Raw genomic sequence first — 18,137 nt, 5'->3', positions numbered from 1 at the left:
AGAGGCAAAAATCAGGAAAACCAGAGCCGCCCATTGAATGTGCATTACTGAAATGTTCTTTCTTGTGAGCACTCAGCCGCAGGGCCTAAGCACCTTCTCCCAGCGTAGATCAGTAACGCCTCACCCCGACCCCCCGCGATGCCCATGCCCTGAAGGGCTGGATGGGGGGCAGAGCCTCCTTGATCAGCATCACGTGAATCCCCGGAGGCTATAAATCCAGCAACTCGTAGGTTTGGCTGCCTCTTCAGCAGTCCTGAGTGTCTCCTCTCCCCTAACAATAGCAAACCAAACTTCTAAAGCGCTTCTTCTAGGGCCACTAATTTTCTCACAACGGGATCATGCAGCCCCTGAAGATGACATAGGTTTTTGTTGTTGTTGTTGTTTTTAATTGAATTAGTTGATTTACAATGTCGTGTTAGTTTCAAGTGTACAGCAAAGTGAGTCAGTTATATGTACACACATATATGTATCACAGTTTATATATATACACACATATATGTGTATATATATAAAATCCTATTTTCTCAGATTCTTTCCCATTATAGGTTATTATAAGATATTAAATATAGTTCCCTGCGCTATATAGTAGGTCTTTTTGTTTATCTATTTTATGTATAGTAATGTGTATCTGTTAATCCCAAACTCCTAATTTATCCCTCCCCTACCGTGGATTGTTAATAACACTGACCCACAGAGTGCCACCTTTGCTGTGAGCCTATGAGCGGGAGGAAGCATTGTTTATTATTTTTTTAATGAATAATTCTCTGTTGTCAGTCCAGCATCATTTGTGTAGTCAGGCTGAGCTTGAGTATTTCTAGCAGGATTTCAAAGGAACAGCCTGGAGAATTTGTGACTCCTGTGAGGGAAGAGGCTGTCCAGCCAGCACACACACTTACAGTCTGACCAAAAGCCATTGCTGCAAATAAGCTCATTCAAAAATACAAGAGGAAAAAAGAGAAAAGGATGGGACAGCAGGGGACGTGGTTCATCTGCATCAGAGTGTGAAAACCAGATGCTTATGTAATGTTTATTCCTTGGAGAGTCCAGTCAATTCAAGTTTGAAGGGCACTTACCGGATATACAAAGAACAAGGCTGGAACTTACAGCCTATGAGGAAAATGGGCATTAGCAAGTAGCTAGGGTGCATTGTGAGGATTATGAAAGTGGAAGTATAGGGGGTATGAGCACGTACAGGGAACGTGCTCCAGGCAGAGGCCTGGAGATGGGAGGGGGTGCTGTATGTGTAGAAAAGGGAACCCTAAAGAGCTGGACCACACAGACTTTAGAAGGACGACTATGACTTGACTACAATTTTCCAAAGGAGAGTTCATATTTTCTCTGTGAAATGTGTGTTTTGAAATCAGACAGCCATTACAAGCCATTAAGGCAATTTTGAGTGAGAAACAGGTATCTCCGATTCATTGGCCATTCCTGAGCATTTCCTTTTGCAGGTTAATTCAATTCTTCATCTCAGTTTCACAAATGTATCTGGGAAATAAACGCTCTGAAACTACGGCCTTTTAGTCCGATTTGTCCCTGACTGTTCTTCTTATGGGAACTTCATGCCCCTTGGAGACTGAAGGGAATAGAAATGATCACAATTTGCCTGACTGCTTTTATAACATATATTATTTTAAAGGAAAACAGATCATTAAATAGGCTCCTATGTAGTGTGGTTAATGACAGTTTTCAGAGGCCTAAGGCTAAGTGGTCCTCAAGTAGCTTTCCTATCCTTGGAGAAAAAGCATCCCAGACACCAAATCAAAGACGTTCCTTCCACATTTCGTTCTGAACCTTATTCCTCTGTCCTTTCATGGGATCACTTCTTTCCTCCCACCTCTAGATATTTTGCAGGTTGCTTTGACCTGAAACTCCTTAAGAAACGGCCTAAAATCACTGAACCTTCCCTTACCAAATGGCGTCACCTACTCAGACAAAAATATACTGAGCAGGTGAGCCGTATCCTCCAAATTTAGAACCAGCCCTTATTCTTAAAAACAGGAAAAGTCTGTGATTCCAGACGGATGTTCTGATGTAGTCTTCTCTCTCAGGAATGCATAAACCTTCTCATTTAATGAAAAACGAAAGCAGCATTTTAGAGCGCTGTTACTGCGGTTCTAAGTGGGTGTTCTCTCTTCCGTTTGCAACCCTCCCCGGCCGAAGGAGCTGCCCATCCTTGATAAAACAACATTCTTCTTCTGAACCTGGCCTTCTGGCAAACTGGACAAAGGCCTGGGACGGATATCCTGCAACCACAAGAGTGCGGTGAGCGAAGGTCTAGAAGCCTCAGGTGCTTCCACCACTGATGCTGATTTTATGATTAAAAGTTGACTTGAAAAGAATTAACTCATTAACGTATTGCTCTGTCAAAGCCGCAATGAGATACCACTTCACGCCTACTAGGACGGCTATAATAATGAAAAATAATAAATGTTGGCAAAGATGTGAAGAAATTGGAACCCTTACAGGTTGTTGATGGAAATGTAAAATGGTTCCGCTGCCGTGGGAGAGTTAAGCACAGAATTCCTATGTGACCCTGGAATGCCACCACTAGCTGTACCCCAAAGAATTGAAAACAGATACTGAAACAAGAACATGCATGTTTGTAGCAGCACTTTTCACAACAGCCAAAAGGTGGAGACCACCCAGATGTCCGCCACTAGATGAATGGATCGACAAACTGTGGTCTACACACACTGGATAAAAGGAATGCACTGACATACATGTTACAACATGGACGGACGTTCAAAATGTCATGCTCAGTGAAAGAAGCCAGACACAAAAGTTTACATAGGTTGATTCCAACTACATGAAATCTCCAGAAGAGGCAGAATCCATAGAGACAGAATGCAGGGGCTAGGAGCAGGGAACGAGGATAAGGGGCTTCATGGGTAAGGGGTTTCACTTTGGAAAGATGGAAGCGTTTTGGAATTAGAGGTGATGATGGTACATACTGTGGATGTACTCAGTGTCACTGAATTGTTCACTTTAAAACGGTTGATTTTGTGTTATGTGAATTTCACCTCAATAAATTACTTTTTAATAAAAAAAAAAGTAAAACTAATGGATTGCCCTTTGAAAAACATGGAAAAGTACAAAACTTCACTGCTGCAAGAAACCTGTGAGATCGGTTAATTCACACGCCTCATTTCTGTAGGTCAGGAAACCTTGCCTGAAGTCAGGAATAGAGTAAGTGTCTTCTAGTTGTTTGCTTTCCTTGTTTAGCTGCCTTTATATTAGAAGGAAACATAATGGAGTTTATTTTGTGAACAACCTACTAATGCTTTTTCTCCTGGAAGAACTGAAGAGAGGAATTTTAAACATCCTCTTCAGACTCAAGAATACAGATTCACCACTCGTGACCTTGGTCCATCTGGGACCCACCCAGACAAAGACTAATGTGAGTGAACAGTTTTTAATTGTTCACTTGTTTACCTGATGCAGGTGTCTGGTTAATCCTCCTTGATGGAAGTAAAACAAAATGGATTATTTCCATTTGGTTTTAGAATGTCTTTTTGTCTAGATGATGCCCAAGACATTTACTTCCAACAAATTACAGCCAGTCTGCAATACCTTTCATCTGCTCTCCCTCCCCGGAGTCCTTCTCTGTATCTTTTCTCTCCCTCATCTTCTGCATTTTCCCAGCCTAACGAACCTAAAATGTTTTTGTCAGCTGCCCCCAAGGAGAGTATATTCTTGCCCTTGGAAGAGCCAAGATACTAGAAAAGGAAACACGTTTCTTAGAAAAACAAAAACAACGGAAAGAGTCCTTTGCATGTTTGTTGCAATCACAATAAATAACCAGCTAAAGTCTTCCAAGAACAAGGAGCTGACAGTTTACTTTTCTTCCTTCATCTTTGCCAAATACATGACATTTCTCAAGCATCCCTTTTCACAAAAGACATTCTCTTGCTAGATAATGTTGCAAGACATGCTAGAAGAGAAACATCTGTTTTCCACATTTGGGACAACTGTAGCTGGTTTTGCAACAGAAAATTTCAATTTAAGTCTGAATCATTGTAATAAGCACGACCGAAGTGACTGCAGCAGGGGAGGCATTCGGGGGGAGGATACTGAACCAAGTGCAGGACGTGGCCTTAATCGACACTGCATCTCGACCTAATGCCAACTTTTCTGCCAGCAAAATTCTACTAAAAAGAAACCAGGAACAACTTCGGCCTCTGAGAATAACCCACAGACGCTCTGCTTTGCTCCTCCACACTCGACAAGGTCTGCGGAGAAGAGGGTGATCCCTGCATGACCGCCAGGAAGCTCACTTCCGTCCCATCTCTGAGCAAAAAGAAAACGAACAGCTTCAGCAAATCTCTATTAAGCCTGTATTAATTTGCTAGGGCTGCCATAGCAAATCACCACAGACCGGGCGGCTTGAACAGCAGAAATCTAATTTCTCACAGCTCTGGAGGTGGGGCGTCAGAGCTGGAGGTGTCAGAAGATGGCTCCTTGTCGACAGCCATCTTCTCCCCGAGTCTTCACAGGGTCTTCCTGTGTCTGCGTCCTAATCTCTTCCTCCTTTAAGGACACGGGTCATACTGGGTTAGGGCCCCCTCTAGTGGCCTCATTTTATCTTTTAAAGCTTCTCTCCAAATACAGTCACCTTCTGAGGCGCTGGGGGTTAGGACTTCAACATGGAATTTGGGGGGGCACAACTCGGTAACAAGCAGACTAGTGTTCACTGAGTCCCAGCAGACTAGTGTTCACAACCAAAGGAAGCTCAGGCTTAACTGGTCCATCTTCTTCGGAAGCCCACATCTGAAAAGTAATGAGCTGTCTTTGCCTTAGGTGAGGGAAGTTGGCAAATGGGGCTCTGGAACGGATTCATTTTCAAAAGAATGACCGGCTGCTGTGAACCAGCTCTTCCAGGGAACGCCCGTGGTCACCCACTCACCCTCGCGTGCCCGCACACTCATGCCCACGTGGGCCTCCAGGGTGACTCGATGGGCGCGGCCTCCTGGCCGGCCCATCCCTTGGTGGTGTGGCCGCATTTCTTGAAGGTTCCTCTTTTAGACCTGGCGCCTGAGAAAGGCTTTCTTCCCAAAGAAGCCGGTCACAGGTTCGCTGCCGCCCAGAGTCGTCAGCTCCGTGACGAGGTCCTCCAGGCAAGTCTGGTTAACTGGGTTTGCACGTGGCAAAAAAAAAAAAGGCCACATCCCCTCAAGAGCAACCTGTCATGTTACAATTCATCTCAGGCCCGAGATTTTGCTGCTTCTTGCAGGGGAATGAAAAGGCCAAGAATGCCCCACTTCTTTAGAGCATGTAATGTATCTTTTTAATGAAAAATGGGTTCTCTCCTAATTCGCTCTTCAGAAGGGCTATAATTGGCTCTGCATCCTCAGAGCAGCTCTGCCTAGTCTCTTCGGAAACTGAAGATGCTCAAGGTTCTCAGCTTCCAACCGAGTCCTTTCTATCTCTGGGCACCATTCAGTGGCTATAGCTTTTCCATCAGGTACCTCTCATTTTACACCCTCTTGGTCTACTACTGTATCTTTGATTTCTATGCGGAGGATACCACTGATTTCTCAACTCTCTCTAGTCCCAATAGTCATTTTTAATTTTGAATAAATTACATAATCTTTTCCTTTGATCGAGTATGCTAGAATATCATGGTGTCCTTAAAGAATAAGATGTTGAGGACAGACAGCATCACTCGGGGAGAAGAGGGCTGTCTGCGCAGCCAGGCTTGCAGAGTTAATTTGCCCTTAGTCGGCAGCGACTGCAGACTAAAGTACCTATGCATTGAGCCAGCCAAGCTCTGCTTCCAGCATCTGGGACCTGAACTTCCCAAGCCTGTAAGTTGTCATAGGCAGAAACGAGCCACTGAGCTGCCCACAGGAGGCTCTTCATGAATGAGAACTAGAGTAGAATCTGGGTGGCTCGACACCTGCATTAGGGGAGAGACAGGTCAGGGGAGGAATGTCATCTTGTCCAAGCAGAGCACAGGGAATATCCCTCCTGGAAAACAGAAACCCTTGGACTAAAAAGTGGATGCTCATATGTGCAGACGAGATCATCTAGGCAACCCAGATACAGTGCCAGGAGGAAAGCAGCGTCTGGGAAGGCTGTGGCTGGCACAACAGGCGTTGGGAAGAGAGGTTGGATCAGATCGGCTTGACTCTCTCCTTTCATTTGGGCTAAATTTTCTTCATTATGTCTCCACCCTCAGGTTTTTTTCCTACCAACTCAGCTTGCCAACATACTCTGTAAGTCCCTCATTCCTTCTGTTTAACCCACTATCTTTTGATCCAGGTAAATACTTTTATTATCTAGGTGCAAGTCACAAATCCCGTTCCAAGCCGTGGTAACACCATAACGTTGGAGTCACATTACCCGATTCCGTTTAAACATGGTTTTCGTCCTATTCTCTGTGTCTTGGTTTAAATAGGTCCCTTTAATTTTGAATATTCTTTCCAAATTATTTTCTTATTTATTCTTTTTGGCTCAGAATGAGCAGTATTTCCTCTGCCTCATTTCTTCTCCCCGCCATCCCTGCTGACTTTCATCGGAGCTTTCTGTCTTCCTCTCTCCAGTGGCTCTGCTTTTAGTCCTCTAAACCAAGGTAATGAATCACCTGCCAGCTCAGGCCCTCGGATGCCTGATCCCTGAGTAGCTCAGGGCTCTGGTATCCTACACTAAGACTGACCGCAGACACAGCTCCCAGCCAGGATTCCATGACACGGAACACACAGGGTGGGCTTGACTGTCTGCAGCTGTGTTTCTTCTCACATGTGGAAACTGTTCACCTTCTTCAACCACCCACAGAGAAAAGCTGCAGAAACAGATGGACGTTAGAGACCACCTGGTACTCAGAATTTCTTGTCTGGAACTACACTGTACAGGAATAAAAAAAAATACAGTGAAACAGCTAAAGTTCCGGAAATGTATGCAGAGCCCTCTATATATACCAGACAGTATAACTTTTAAAAATTGTGAATCCCCATGTTGCATACCTGAAACTTATATAATATTGTATATCAACTATACCTCAATCAAAAGAAAAGTTAAAAAAAATACCAGACATGTTATTGTTTGCGGCACAATTTATTATCAGGTCATGGTACTTAGGTACATTATAGGTATTGACTGAACACCATTGTGACCTTTCTTGAGACAAAGCAACCCCCAAAGAAAGCTTCAAAATGTGCAAAATTAATAAATATCAAACGTTCTGATCTAAAATGTATAAATATAAAATATCAGTCATTTCTGGAAACATCTTAAGAAAATCCAGCAACCACATGTCCACGGGTAGGTGTCTGGTGTTGACAGTGCTAATCTTCGGAACGTATCACCTCAGATCCAGCACGATTATTTTTATGTCTTTTACCAACACATGTTTGCATATCTACGAAAGAAAAAACTGGCTTCACATCATGATGTTTAACGTGATTCTCTTTAGGGAGGGACCTAGAATTTCCTAAATTAAAACTATTTCTAATTAAAAACAATTTCTGCTCAGAACACATGCAATCATATTTATTCATTTTCGACAAGAAAATGTTTACAAACGGTGCCAAGTAATTTTCACTTTAAATAAATTCTAACTTGAAAACAATGTTTCTCTGATGTCACAGCCAGAGAACAGCCAAGCAAACAGAAAAAGATGTGGTCCTATAATGTGACTTTGGGGCCATCCAAAGCTCATCAGGAAGCAGGTTAACAGTTTTCACTGAACTATTTGGGCCATATCAAGCCGACATAGTTCATGACATTGAATATGATTTTCTTTAATAACTGCTTGCTTACTTGGACTCTGAAGAAGACTGTATTTAAGTATCACAGAGACACATAAACAGAAAAGCAACTGTATGCATAATGAACTCTGCTACAGAAATACCATCGTCCCTTAGTAAACAAGACAGTCATGAGAAGAGATCAGAAGAAAATACAAAGACTGATTAATTTTCTGAGATAAGAAAATTCCAAACTAAGCAGTAAAGTTTTATCCCATATTGCGCTGCTACTATTTCTCTCCTTAAAAAAATAAAGGCACATTTATTTTTATAATGGAGGTTGTGCCTCTTTTAACGCTTCACTTATTTTGCCCCACAGACCCAGGAGGAGGGCCCTCTGGTGGCCGCCCATTTGCTCTCTGTATTTATGACCCCATATTTGTTTGGTTTGGTTTGGTTTCGCTTTTAGGTTCCACATATAAGTGAGATCACATGGTATTTGTCTTTGACTTATTTCACTTAAACTAACGCTCTCTAGATCCACCCATGTTGTTGCAAATGGCAAGATTTCATTCTTTTTTAAGGCTGAGTAACATTTCATTGTATGTATATGTATATATATATATATATGAAATGTATATATATATGTGTGAATATATATATATATATATACACATAGTACATCTCCTTTAAGCCGCAGGGATGTAATGTACAGCACAAGAAATATGGTCAATAATATTGTAATAACTTAGTATGGGGATGGATGGTTACTAGACTCATCCTGGTGATCATTCATAATGTAAAAAACCATCACTATATACGACAGCTGAAACGAACATAATATTGTAGTCAGCTCTATTTCAATCAGAGAAAAAAAAGGAGGAGGTGAAAAATAAATCCTACGTGCAAAGGATAACCAACGTTGTGTACTCACACTGAACAGCCTGGGGTCCTTGGTGTGCGGATGAAAGCCCTTCTTTTTACAAGCGGAGACTTCAAGCATGCCAGCATCGGTGAGCCTGAAGATGCCAGTGCTAAGTTTCAGGGTTAAAAAAAAAGGTACGAAAACCAAGGATCATTTGGGCTTTCCATACGATTCATTTGAATGGCACAAGCAGACATATTCCGCAAATGGGATGGAGAAAGAAATCACAAATGAAAAATTTCAGTGATTTTTTTTAAACCAATCTTGCACTGACTGACCTAGAGAAAGAAACACTGGAGAGACCAGTGCCACTGCCCAGCGCCTGCAGGGCGGTAATGGGGAAGGGGCAGCTAACTGCTGTGAGAGACCACGGAGAGAAAGCTGAGACCCTGGGGGAGGAAATTACAGGTGGAAGATATGTCCAATTTTTCTAATACAGGAATAACTCGTTTTATGGCTCTCTACTGTATTTCAAAGATACTGCACTTCTTACAAATTGAAGGTTGGTGGCAACCCTGCATTGAGCAAATCTACTGGTGCCATTTTTCCAACAGCATTCGCTTGCTTCATGTCTCTGTGTCACAGTTTGGTCATTCTCACAATATTTCAGAGGTTTTCGCTCTTATATTTGTTATGATAATGAGTGACCAGTGATCTCTGATGTTATTACTCTGACTCGCTGAAGGTTCAGATGCTTGGTTAGCATTTGCGAGCAATGAAGTTTTTAAAAATTAAGGCATGTATTTTTTTTTGACATAATGCCACTGCACACTTAATAGACTAGAACATAAACATAACTTTTACATCCACTGGGAAACCGAAACATCTGTGTGCCTCGCTTCATTGCAGTATTTGCTGGTCTACAACCGAGCCCGCAGTAATTCTGAGGTCTAGATGGTGTATATGGCAGCAGGGAGCATTTACCGAGTGCTGGCGGTGGCGCCAGGCATTGTGCTAAGCCCTTTACATAGTAAACTATTGTCTAGTTTCACCTTCACATCAGTCCGTGAGGGGCAGGTATCAGGGAGGCAGAGGCTGAGGCTCACAGTGGTCAGGTATCCTGCTAAACACACCCCTTGAGGCTGGAGCCGGGATTCCAGTATCAGTTTGTCTGACTCCTCTGCTCGTAATCATGCTACAACAGTCACTGTCCCCCAAACCTAAGAAGATTTTGGAGGTAATTACACTAAGGCTAGACATTGTCTCACAACAGAATTAATATTACAGAACTAAGACCTCAAATGGCAAACTGGAATAGCATCCACTTCCAGGTTGTGCCCGCTGAAGAAAGAGAACCAGTCATTCCTCCATGCGAAGGACCTTAGTGACTGCACGGCTACAGGGATGTGGGAGCCAGCGGGCCCTGACCTCTTTTTCCCAAGGGTGCAGTGTGCCTGCTCATCCAAGTGCCACAACCTGGTGTGGGGACACCCTTGAACCCAGCAGCCCCAGACAAAGCCGTACTTGAACCTCACTTACTCTTTATGCCTCGGTGAACAGACAATGGCGATGGCCTCCGGCAGCATGAGCTGATAGGAACAGTGCGTGTGAAGATCAACGCTGGATAAGAATGCAGTTTGCGTCGGATGTGTCTATAAAAAGAAAAGGGGACGATCTCATTGGGTGAGCTGAGTCTTAGCTGAAGCCATAGCCGACTCTAAGAAAAAGAACTCAAGTCAGGTACTTTTTCCTTTTTACCATCATTAATCAAGTCAGGATTCTGACATCTTGCTGATATAACCCTTCCCTTTGTGCATCTGTGGAATAACTATGACTTTGGGAAGACGCTCTTGGGAGGGGTCATGTACTTTCTGCGCATTGGGAAAGATAAAACTGGAAATTTGCCAGCGGCTTTAAATAGATCCTCATTTAATCACTACAATGCATCTGGGAGATAATTATGGTATTATCTCGGTTTTATGCACAAGGATCCTGAGGCTCCTTTAAGTGACTTGCCTGTGATCACACAGCTGGTAAGGAGCAGAGTCGTGACTGGAAACCCAGAGATATTTCTATACAAAACTATGGGCACGAACGGAAAGTTTGCACTAAATATACCACACTTTGCTGGTATCCTTTTGTGGACTGTCACTGCCTGCAAATGGAGGAACAGAACTCTGCGATGGTGAAGGTGTTTGGGACTCATCTTGCATGATAAGAAGGAAGGGGACTATATGCAATATCCTGTAGTAACCTATAGTGGAAAAGAATACAAAAGCAATTATGTGTATGTAAATGTGTGGCTGAAACATTATGTTGTACACCAGAAATTGACACAACATTGTAAACTGACTACACTTCAATTAAAAAAAAAGAAAAGCAAACAAACAAACAAACAAATAAAAAAGGGAAGGGGAGATTATAAATTAAAAGAACTATCTTCCAGGTCTTTGGCTACATGCAAACTTGTGTTTATGAGAGACAGATCAAAGGTTCCTATTTGAGTATGTAAAATACATGCATCCATAATGATTTTTAAATTCACAATAAGCCCCAACTACCCCTGAAAAAAGGAATGTGACCATTTAAATCATGAATCAAGGTCTTAGTCATGCTGGGTCCTGGCTCCATCACTTACTAGTTGTGCGACACCTTGGAAATTCCTTATCTCCTCATGATTATTTCGTCCATTGTAAAATAAGGATACAATCATTTTCTTCATAGGATCGTAATGAAAATTAAATAAGACAATCCATGTAAAAGTCTTAGAACAGTGGCTAGCACACAGAAAGGAATCAAAACCATTAACTATCGTGATTGCTGCTGTTGTTATTTTAATGTTGTCATTAACTAAAGGGCATAGATTCATAGAAATCACTTCATGTTTTTACATGTAACTATGATCTGTTGAAGAAATGTTGGGGGAGGGAAATAGCTCAGTGGTAGAGCTCAGACTTAGCATGCACAAGGTCCTGGGTTCAATCCCCAGTAATTACATTAAAAAAAGATTAAAAGAATAAATAAGTGAGAAAGATATGCAAGATTTTAAAACTCCTTTATACTCTAATAGAACGAAGGTAAAACCATTGATACCTATTCACAGAAAGATACATGTTCTGCAAGGAAGAAAATAACTATTGGTCTGCAAAGACCTAGATCAACTGAAGAATAGAAATTCTCTTAACTTTTGAAACCCAGACTTTTAGTGAGGGCACACGTGGGAGAGTCTGACTGCCTGCCACCTGATTCACTGAAAACCTTCTATTCATATATAGAGCCTTCGATGCCTTGATGAAAAAGTAAGAAGTGTTCAAAGAAATTCTAGTGCTGAAGAGGCAGCCAGCAGACTGTGAAACAGACAAATCACTCTCCTGTCAATTTATTTCCAGACTGAAAGCTCACCATAAGACATTCTTTTGTTTGTTTTTATTGCTTTTGTTTTGTGGTTTTGTGTTGCACCTTAAGACTTTCTGAGCCCTTCATTTCTGCCAAGAGGAATCATTCCCACTGCAATAAGGACCGCTCTACCATGGAAGAATGGTGCTTCAACCCCATGCCACATTCTACGGAAATAAAAATGATGATGGTGATGATGATGATGACGTTGTCAACAGCAGCAAATGCCATTTATTGCAACTGAATATTGTGCCAGGCACTGAACTAATCACTTTCCATGAATTATCTCATTTAATTCTTGCAACAAGAAGAGTAGGTAAGTGCTACCATTATTCCCACTTTACAGATGAAGAAACTGAGCCAAGCAGAAGAGTAAACAACACGCTGAAGGACACGGAGCTAGCTAAGTCTCAATTCACATCCAGATCCGTCTGATTCTTTTCTGACAATTCCTATGATTAATCCATAACTAAAAAAAATTAGCTCTAGAATTTGTTGCTATCCTTATGCCAATAAAAATCATCACAAAAAGTCATCACAACCACTCTAATTTAGAATTGCATCTTAGTGTTTTCACTGAACGACAACGGTGAAATAAACAAAAAGCCAAGTCATAGGATTCTAAGATTATGCCAAATTTATTATCTAAATGTCAACTGCATTGTTGCATACATTATATGCACAGGTCATAAAGGAAAAACCTTTGTTTATAATGTGGGAAATATTTTGTAAGATAAACTAACATTGAGTTTTCAGCATAAGTGTAATTTGACTGTCATTCTTTCTCAATTTATGTTACAATTCTTTGCTATAATTTGTTTTGCTTCAAAGCACATTTCTTCTTACAGAAAATTACATTAAACTAAATAATGCCTTTAAAATTCAGCTATTTCTAAGCAAACAGTAAGGTACATTACTTCCTGTTAAGGAAAACAAACAGACATAGAAAGTTTCTGCAAACTCTTCATTATAACTTCCTGTATTTGAGAGGTGGTTTATACTTTTCAAAGGGCTTTTATGTAAAGCTGGTATCTAGTTTACAGCTCACACAAACCCAGTGAGGGAGAGAAGGCATTCATTAGCCCTACTTAATCAATGAGGGCACCTAGATACAAGAAGGTTAGGAGTCCTGCCCAAGGGCACACAGTAATTTCCAGGTGAGGCCAGGACTGTATTTTCCTTGCCCTCTTGAATTACAGAGCACCAGATGCTTGGTGATCGTGTGTGCAGGTGTGGATGTGAATGTGTGTCCTGCCCCTACTTCTCTAAAAGCAAGTAAAATAAATAATGGCCACTTATCACTCTTCAGGGCCCCAGGATGTGCTCTGGAAATCTTGGCCAGCATCCATGTAGTGAGATGACTTGTCCTTACTCCAGGCCCAGATGTGTGAGACCGAACAGAAAAATGTCCCCTCGACAGATTAAGCCATAGATGGAAATGTAGAATATCATCACTTTTGACAATAGCCACAATTTTCTGAGTCCCTAGAAAAATGTGCCGGGAAACTCACTGACATTATTTTATTTAATCCTCACCATCACACGAAGTCCATTATTATGATCCCCATTTTATGGATGATAAAGTTAGTACTAAGATTGCTTAGATAACCTGCCAACATTCCTAAGTGAATTCTGAACAGAGCTGAGATCTAAACTGGTGTCCTTGATGTGTAAGCCCTTTCCTGCCCCTATGATAGCCTGGTGGATGTTGGAACCCAGTGTTTTGGCCCCATCCCTTTGGTCGTATACTGTGGCTGTAGTGTATATTCTTGATCTGTAGGGGAGGTGCAGAGGTCCCTATCTAATATACAAACACCTGTTTAAAAGAAACATTTTTGGAAATTTTTTTTTCATTTTTGGGGGCAGGAGGTTTATTTAAGTTTGTTTATTTATTTATTTATTATTTATTTAATGGAGGCACTGGGGATTGAACCCAGGACCTCGTGCATGCTAAGCACACGCTCTTATCACTGAGCTATACCCTCCCCCCAGACATTTTTTAAAAAATAATCTACATTAGGCCCACAGCAAAGAGAAAAGAAAAAATTAATAATTGTCTGATCATATTAGACAATTTTAAATCTGACCAGGTCTCCATTAAACTATGTAAAGTCATCAAAACAAGTCACCTAATTTCCAAATGTTTCCCTCTCTTTTAACTTTGGATGGTGGAAAAAAGTATACCATAGCGGTCCCCAAATCCGGATTGAAGAAAATGCTTTAAGACGATGACATTTATTACGCTTGAAAAAATTAAACAATTTAAACTAAGTCTAATTTCCTCCAGGAGGAAAACAGCCCGCCACCTAAATAAATAAATAAATACACAAACAAACTGAAACCCAAAGGTCAAACGTACATGGATCCAGCCCAGAGTGAGGAGATCGTGTTGGTCCTGAACACTGAATAATTCTTCTACATTCTCCACGTCACAATAGTCTGGTCCTGCAGACTGCTTTGGCACAATTAAGTGGGTAATAGTAAACTCATTATATGTCTGAAAAATGAAGAGCGAAAAGAATAGTAAGAGTCTGATAGGAAGAAAAAAACAAAAAGCCTGAGTAGGAACTGCAATGCTTTGATAAGCCTAGAAAGTACCCCACCACTTAGGTCACCCTCCTCCCACTCCCCTCACAATTCAAAACCAAAGCCCCAGATCTGAAAATGGATTATTTGGCCAAAATTTGAGAGTCAGTTGTTTGGAGCTTGAAACCCATTTTCACAATAGAAAACGTGTCATAAATAAGAGTTAGCATCCCAGCTGGTCCCTGGAAGTTTAGTTAATAAATAATGTTGTGCTATGTTACATCTGCAGTGGAAAAATCAGAACAAAGCCAACAGGAAGTTTATTTGGAGGCGGAGATACTGAGAATTTCGTGGTTTTACTGAAGGACATTTCTAAGGTTTGTGAAGGTTGATGGTCTTGTTTTTATTTTATTAATTATTATTTAATTTCACGTGAAGACTTGTGACATTCTTCTATTATGGGGAGAGGTCATTGAGATTTTCCATAATTAAGGTAATGTTTTAGATTTGCGATTAGATCGAGAGAAAGGAAAAGTAAACTGACCCCCTCAGGTAAAGATAAGAGTTGAAAGGAAGAGGCTTGTAAACTAATAATAGGATCCTCAGATAAGAGATGTTTATGCCATGAGGAGCCGTCCATCTCTCCACAGCGCCATCTTTTCCCCCATCTTAGGATTTTCCGCAAACTGGGCGCTATTCTTTCGGCCTTGAGTACAACCCTTCTCCCCATCCCCTCTCCTTTCATGGCTAACTGTACGTATTCTGCAGGCCCAGCACGGACAGCACCTTTCAAAGAAGCCCTTCTTGGTCCTTCCAGACAAGGTTTCCCGTTTACACTTTCCCATGATACCTTGCACCTCCACTGAGCGCACGCAGCCCTGCTTAAAACTAATCATCTGCCTAGTTCTTTATAAGCATCATGTAGGCTTCCTGTGGCAAAGACTGCGGCTGTTGTAGCCTGCTGAATGCCAACACCTAGCCCAGTGCCTGTAAATGTTTCTCTGATGAAGAAATGAATGAAGAATGAATTAATGAATGAATGACTCCAACTAAGTACAATGTGTGGTCATGGGGAGGAGGCACCCATAGCACACTGCCCCCTGCAGGGCAAACAAGGTGGCTGTGGGCAGGAGACGGCCGCTCGTTCCCCTGGGCTTGTCTTCTAAGCCTCCTCCCACCTGGAGGAAGCGTGAGGATCCAACACTGGAATGTAGTAGGACAATGTGTGTTGAATGAAACATTTAATTAAATGGCAGTTCCCAAGTAAATGTTTAGGAGTGAAAATGTGCCTGGACTCGGAAATAGGCACTGATACCGAAAGGAGAGTACCCAGGAGCACCTTCCAAATAAACACGGTTCCTTTCTTGAAGCAGAAATTAAATGCACTTCTCTTTTATCTCCTTCTATTCTGACATTGTCTTTCATCACTTATTTCTGATTAAAATCTTCCTTAAATATGATCCGTGTTATAAGATTTCATCATGTTGAAACTACTGCCCTTAAAAAACCCCACAAAACTCTAGGGTTTTTTTGCATGTATCTGAAAAAGGGTGGCAAAAAGCAGGTAGAGTTAATTAGATGAATGTATGTGAAACTAACAATTGCAATGGAAATTTGATTTAGAAAACTGGATGGCTCTGGAAATCTGAAACCCACCATTTTTCTAAACAAAATTTAATTTATGGTTAGATTAGTTCTTTACAAGAAGCTTTTATAGCATCCCTAAAGTTTTAAAATCCATTTGCTAGAAGGATAATTCCATTAATAATGACAGCAGTTTTATGAAATTAATCTATGTAAAGTTAATGTTTCTGACACTTAAGATGCTTTTACTCTGCTCAGCTTATCAGAAAGTCAGTTCTACTGAGTATCCTGTGCAGAGAAGATATGAAACAAAGACATTACCAGTTTTCCACAGAGTATTCCACACGTTTCTATTCCTCTCACTGTATTAGATTCTGCCAGCATCAGAAATTTGTGGCAAAGATCTCTTGATAAAACAACAAATCGCAGTCCTTCGACCACTAAATCTAAGAAACAGAAAAGGAAGAAAAACCTAAAAAACAAATCTTACATCCCATCCATCATAATTGTTTTTTCAAGTGACTGCAAGTAAATCCATTCTCTGGGTTCTATTTTAAAACTCTTAAAAGTGAACACTGACTAGAAGGAGGGTAAAATTATACTTTGCATACAAATTATTTATATACAAGTGGGAAGGTGCATCTTTGTGCCTAGGTCAACCCTTCACACGTATGTAAATGAGTGTGTTTTCTTTCAGCACAAAGCGCATAGGCTGCATAGAATACATTTCATACTCTCTGTAAGGCACAGGATAAATATTCTTTTGTTTGTGTGTTTACCATGTGTTCCTTATATCTTATGAAAGTTGGTGATCGTTAAGTAAAAGCACCATGCTTTCAGAAATAATTGGCAGTAGAGTCATTTATAAAGTGGTTGTCTCTCATCACTTCTTCAAAATAAATGGAAACACAAACTCCATCTGACAGTGTCTGCCAGGAAGAATTCCCTATTTGATTTTGGAAACCTGCCAGCACTGATGCAACAGTCCCAAGCAGCACTCATTTTTGGCAGAAACACATAATCCATTTGGAGGTTAACTACCCATGTGTACAGATCCTCCTGGGCCAGGGATATGCTAAATATTTAAATTTAGTGACTGAGCAAAGTTCTAGACAAACAAATTTTGCTTCATCTTCTTTCCTCTCCAATGTTAAATGTTTACCTTTCGGATTCACGCGTTTCTTGGTTAAAATACGTGAAAGAAAAAAAAAGTGCTGGAAATTCTTCTCTTAAAATCTCTGTATCACGACCAAATATAGTCCTGTTTATTATAGAGTCTCTGCTCTATTGGAAGGGGGCAGAGATCACATTTCCTAAATGTTAAGGTTACCTAGAACAAAAGCTAGATGGTACTGAAAGACGAGCTCTCTCATTCACAGCCCATCATATGGGGAGCAGTAATAAAATGAGGAGGCCCCGCCCAGAGGTCGCAGTAATGTGGTCCCAGCAGAACAGCTCCCCCGTCTTGTGGGAGCGTATTTCCTCACTTACTCTGCACAGCACTTAGAGTCGCAGCTGGCTTTAAGGCCCTGTTTACGGGAGGAGAGTGGCCAGCGTAATTGGTTGCATCACTCTTATTAGGCTGATCTGCAAACACGTTCAGCAGGGAATTGTTCTGGTGTGTGGAGAAGCAGGACAAAGCACTCCCATCAATCTGCTCCGACAGCGCTGGGGTTTCCTGGCTGCGCATCTGACCCCGGGCTAATTCTTGCTTCTTGAGCTGATCTTCAAAAAACAAAAACTGCTCGGATTCCAGCTGCTGCTGGCGCATCTGAGCGATCCGCTTCCTTTCCGCCTCTATCAGTCTCTGATGTTCCAGTTTTTTGAGAATTTCAGCTTTATATTTGTTCTAAAAAATGTGGTTGCCAGAACGAAAGGTTAGTTTCTAAGGCAAAAATATCGCACTGGGATTAGACACTTTCAACCTTCCAGCAGACAGAGACACAGGAAGCCACTGTGATATGCCCGCAGGGACACTCCCGAGACCATGAGGAAAACGTGTGACATCGTGGTGAAAGCCCCTTAACTTGATTACGGGGGCAGTTCTAAACCCATTCATATTTTACCAGAGACAGGTC

At 41.4% G+C, this 18,137-nt stretch overlaps 1 protein-coding gene across 4 annotated transcripts in view; it reads right to left on the bottom strand.

Annotated features, from left to right (window-relative positions):
• Positions 1 to 18,137, bottom strand: part of STAMBPL1 (STAM binding protein like 1) — a 58,431-nt gene that overhangs the window by 10,327 nt on the left and 29,967 nt on the right. For 3 of the 4 annotated variants that reach the window (XM_031461354.2, XM_031461355.2, XM_064488190.1), the window contains exons 6-11: positions 17,551 to 17,908; positions 16,381 to 16,505; positions 14,309 to 14,446; positions 10,093 to 10,205; positions 8,623 to 8,722; positions 7,038 to 7,360 (exon numbers count right to left, since the gene is read on the bottom strand). In XM_031461354.2, the coding sequence (XP_031317214.1) occupies positions 7,304 to 7,360; positions 8,623 to 8,722; positions 10,093 to 10,205; positions 14,309 to 14,446; positions 16,381 to 16,505; positions 17,551 to 17,908 (891 nt within the window). In that variant the 3' untranslated portion in view covers positions 7,038 to 7,303. Of the gene's footprint in view, positions 1 to 7,037; positions 7,361 to 8,622; positions 8,723 to 10,092; positions 10,206 to 14,308; positions 14,447 to 16,380; positions 16,506 to 17,550; positions 17,909 to 18,137 lie in introns of those variants that run through there. The other variant, XM_064488191.1, reaches the window with a different exon arrangement.

The sequence above is a fragment of the Camelus dromedarius genome, chromosome 8 (assembly GCF_036321535.1).
Source record: "Camelus dromedarius isolate mCamDro1 chromosome 8, mCamDro1.pat, whole genome shotgun sequence".
NCBI lineage: Eukaryota > Metazoa > Chordata > Mammalia > Artiodactyla > Camelidae > Camelus > Camelus dromedarius.
The sequence above is the reverse complement of the archived record's forward strand: the minus strand, read 5'-3'. Positions and strand labels throughout refer to the sequence as shown.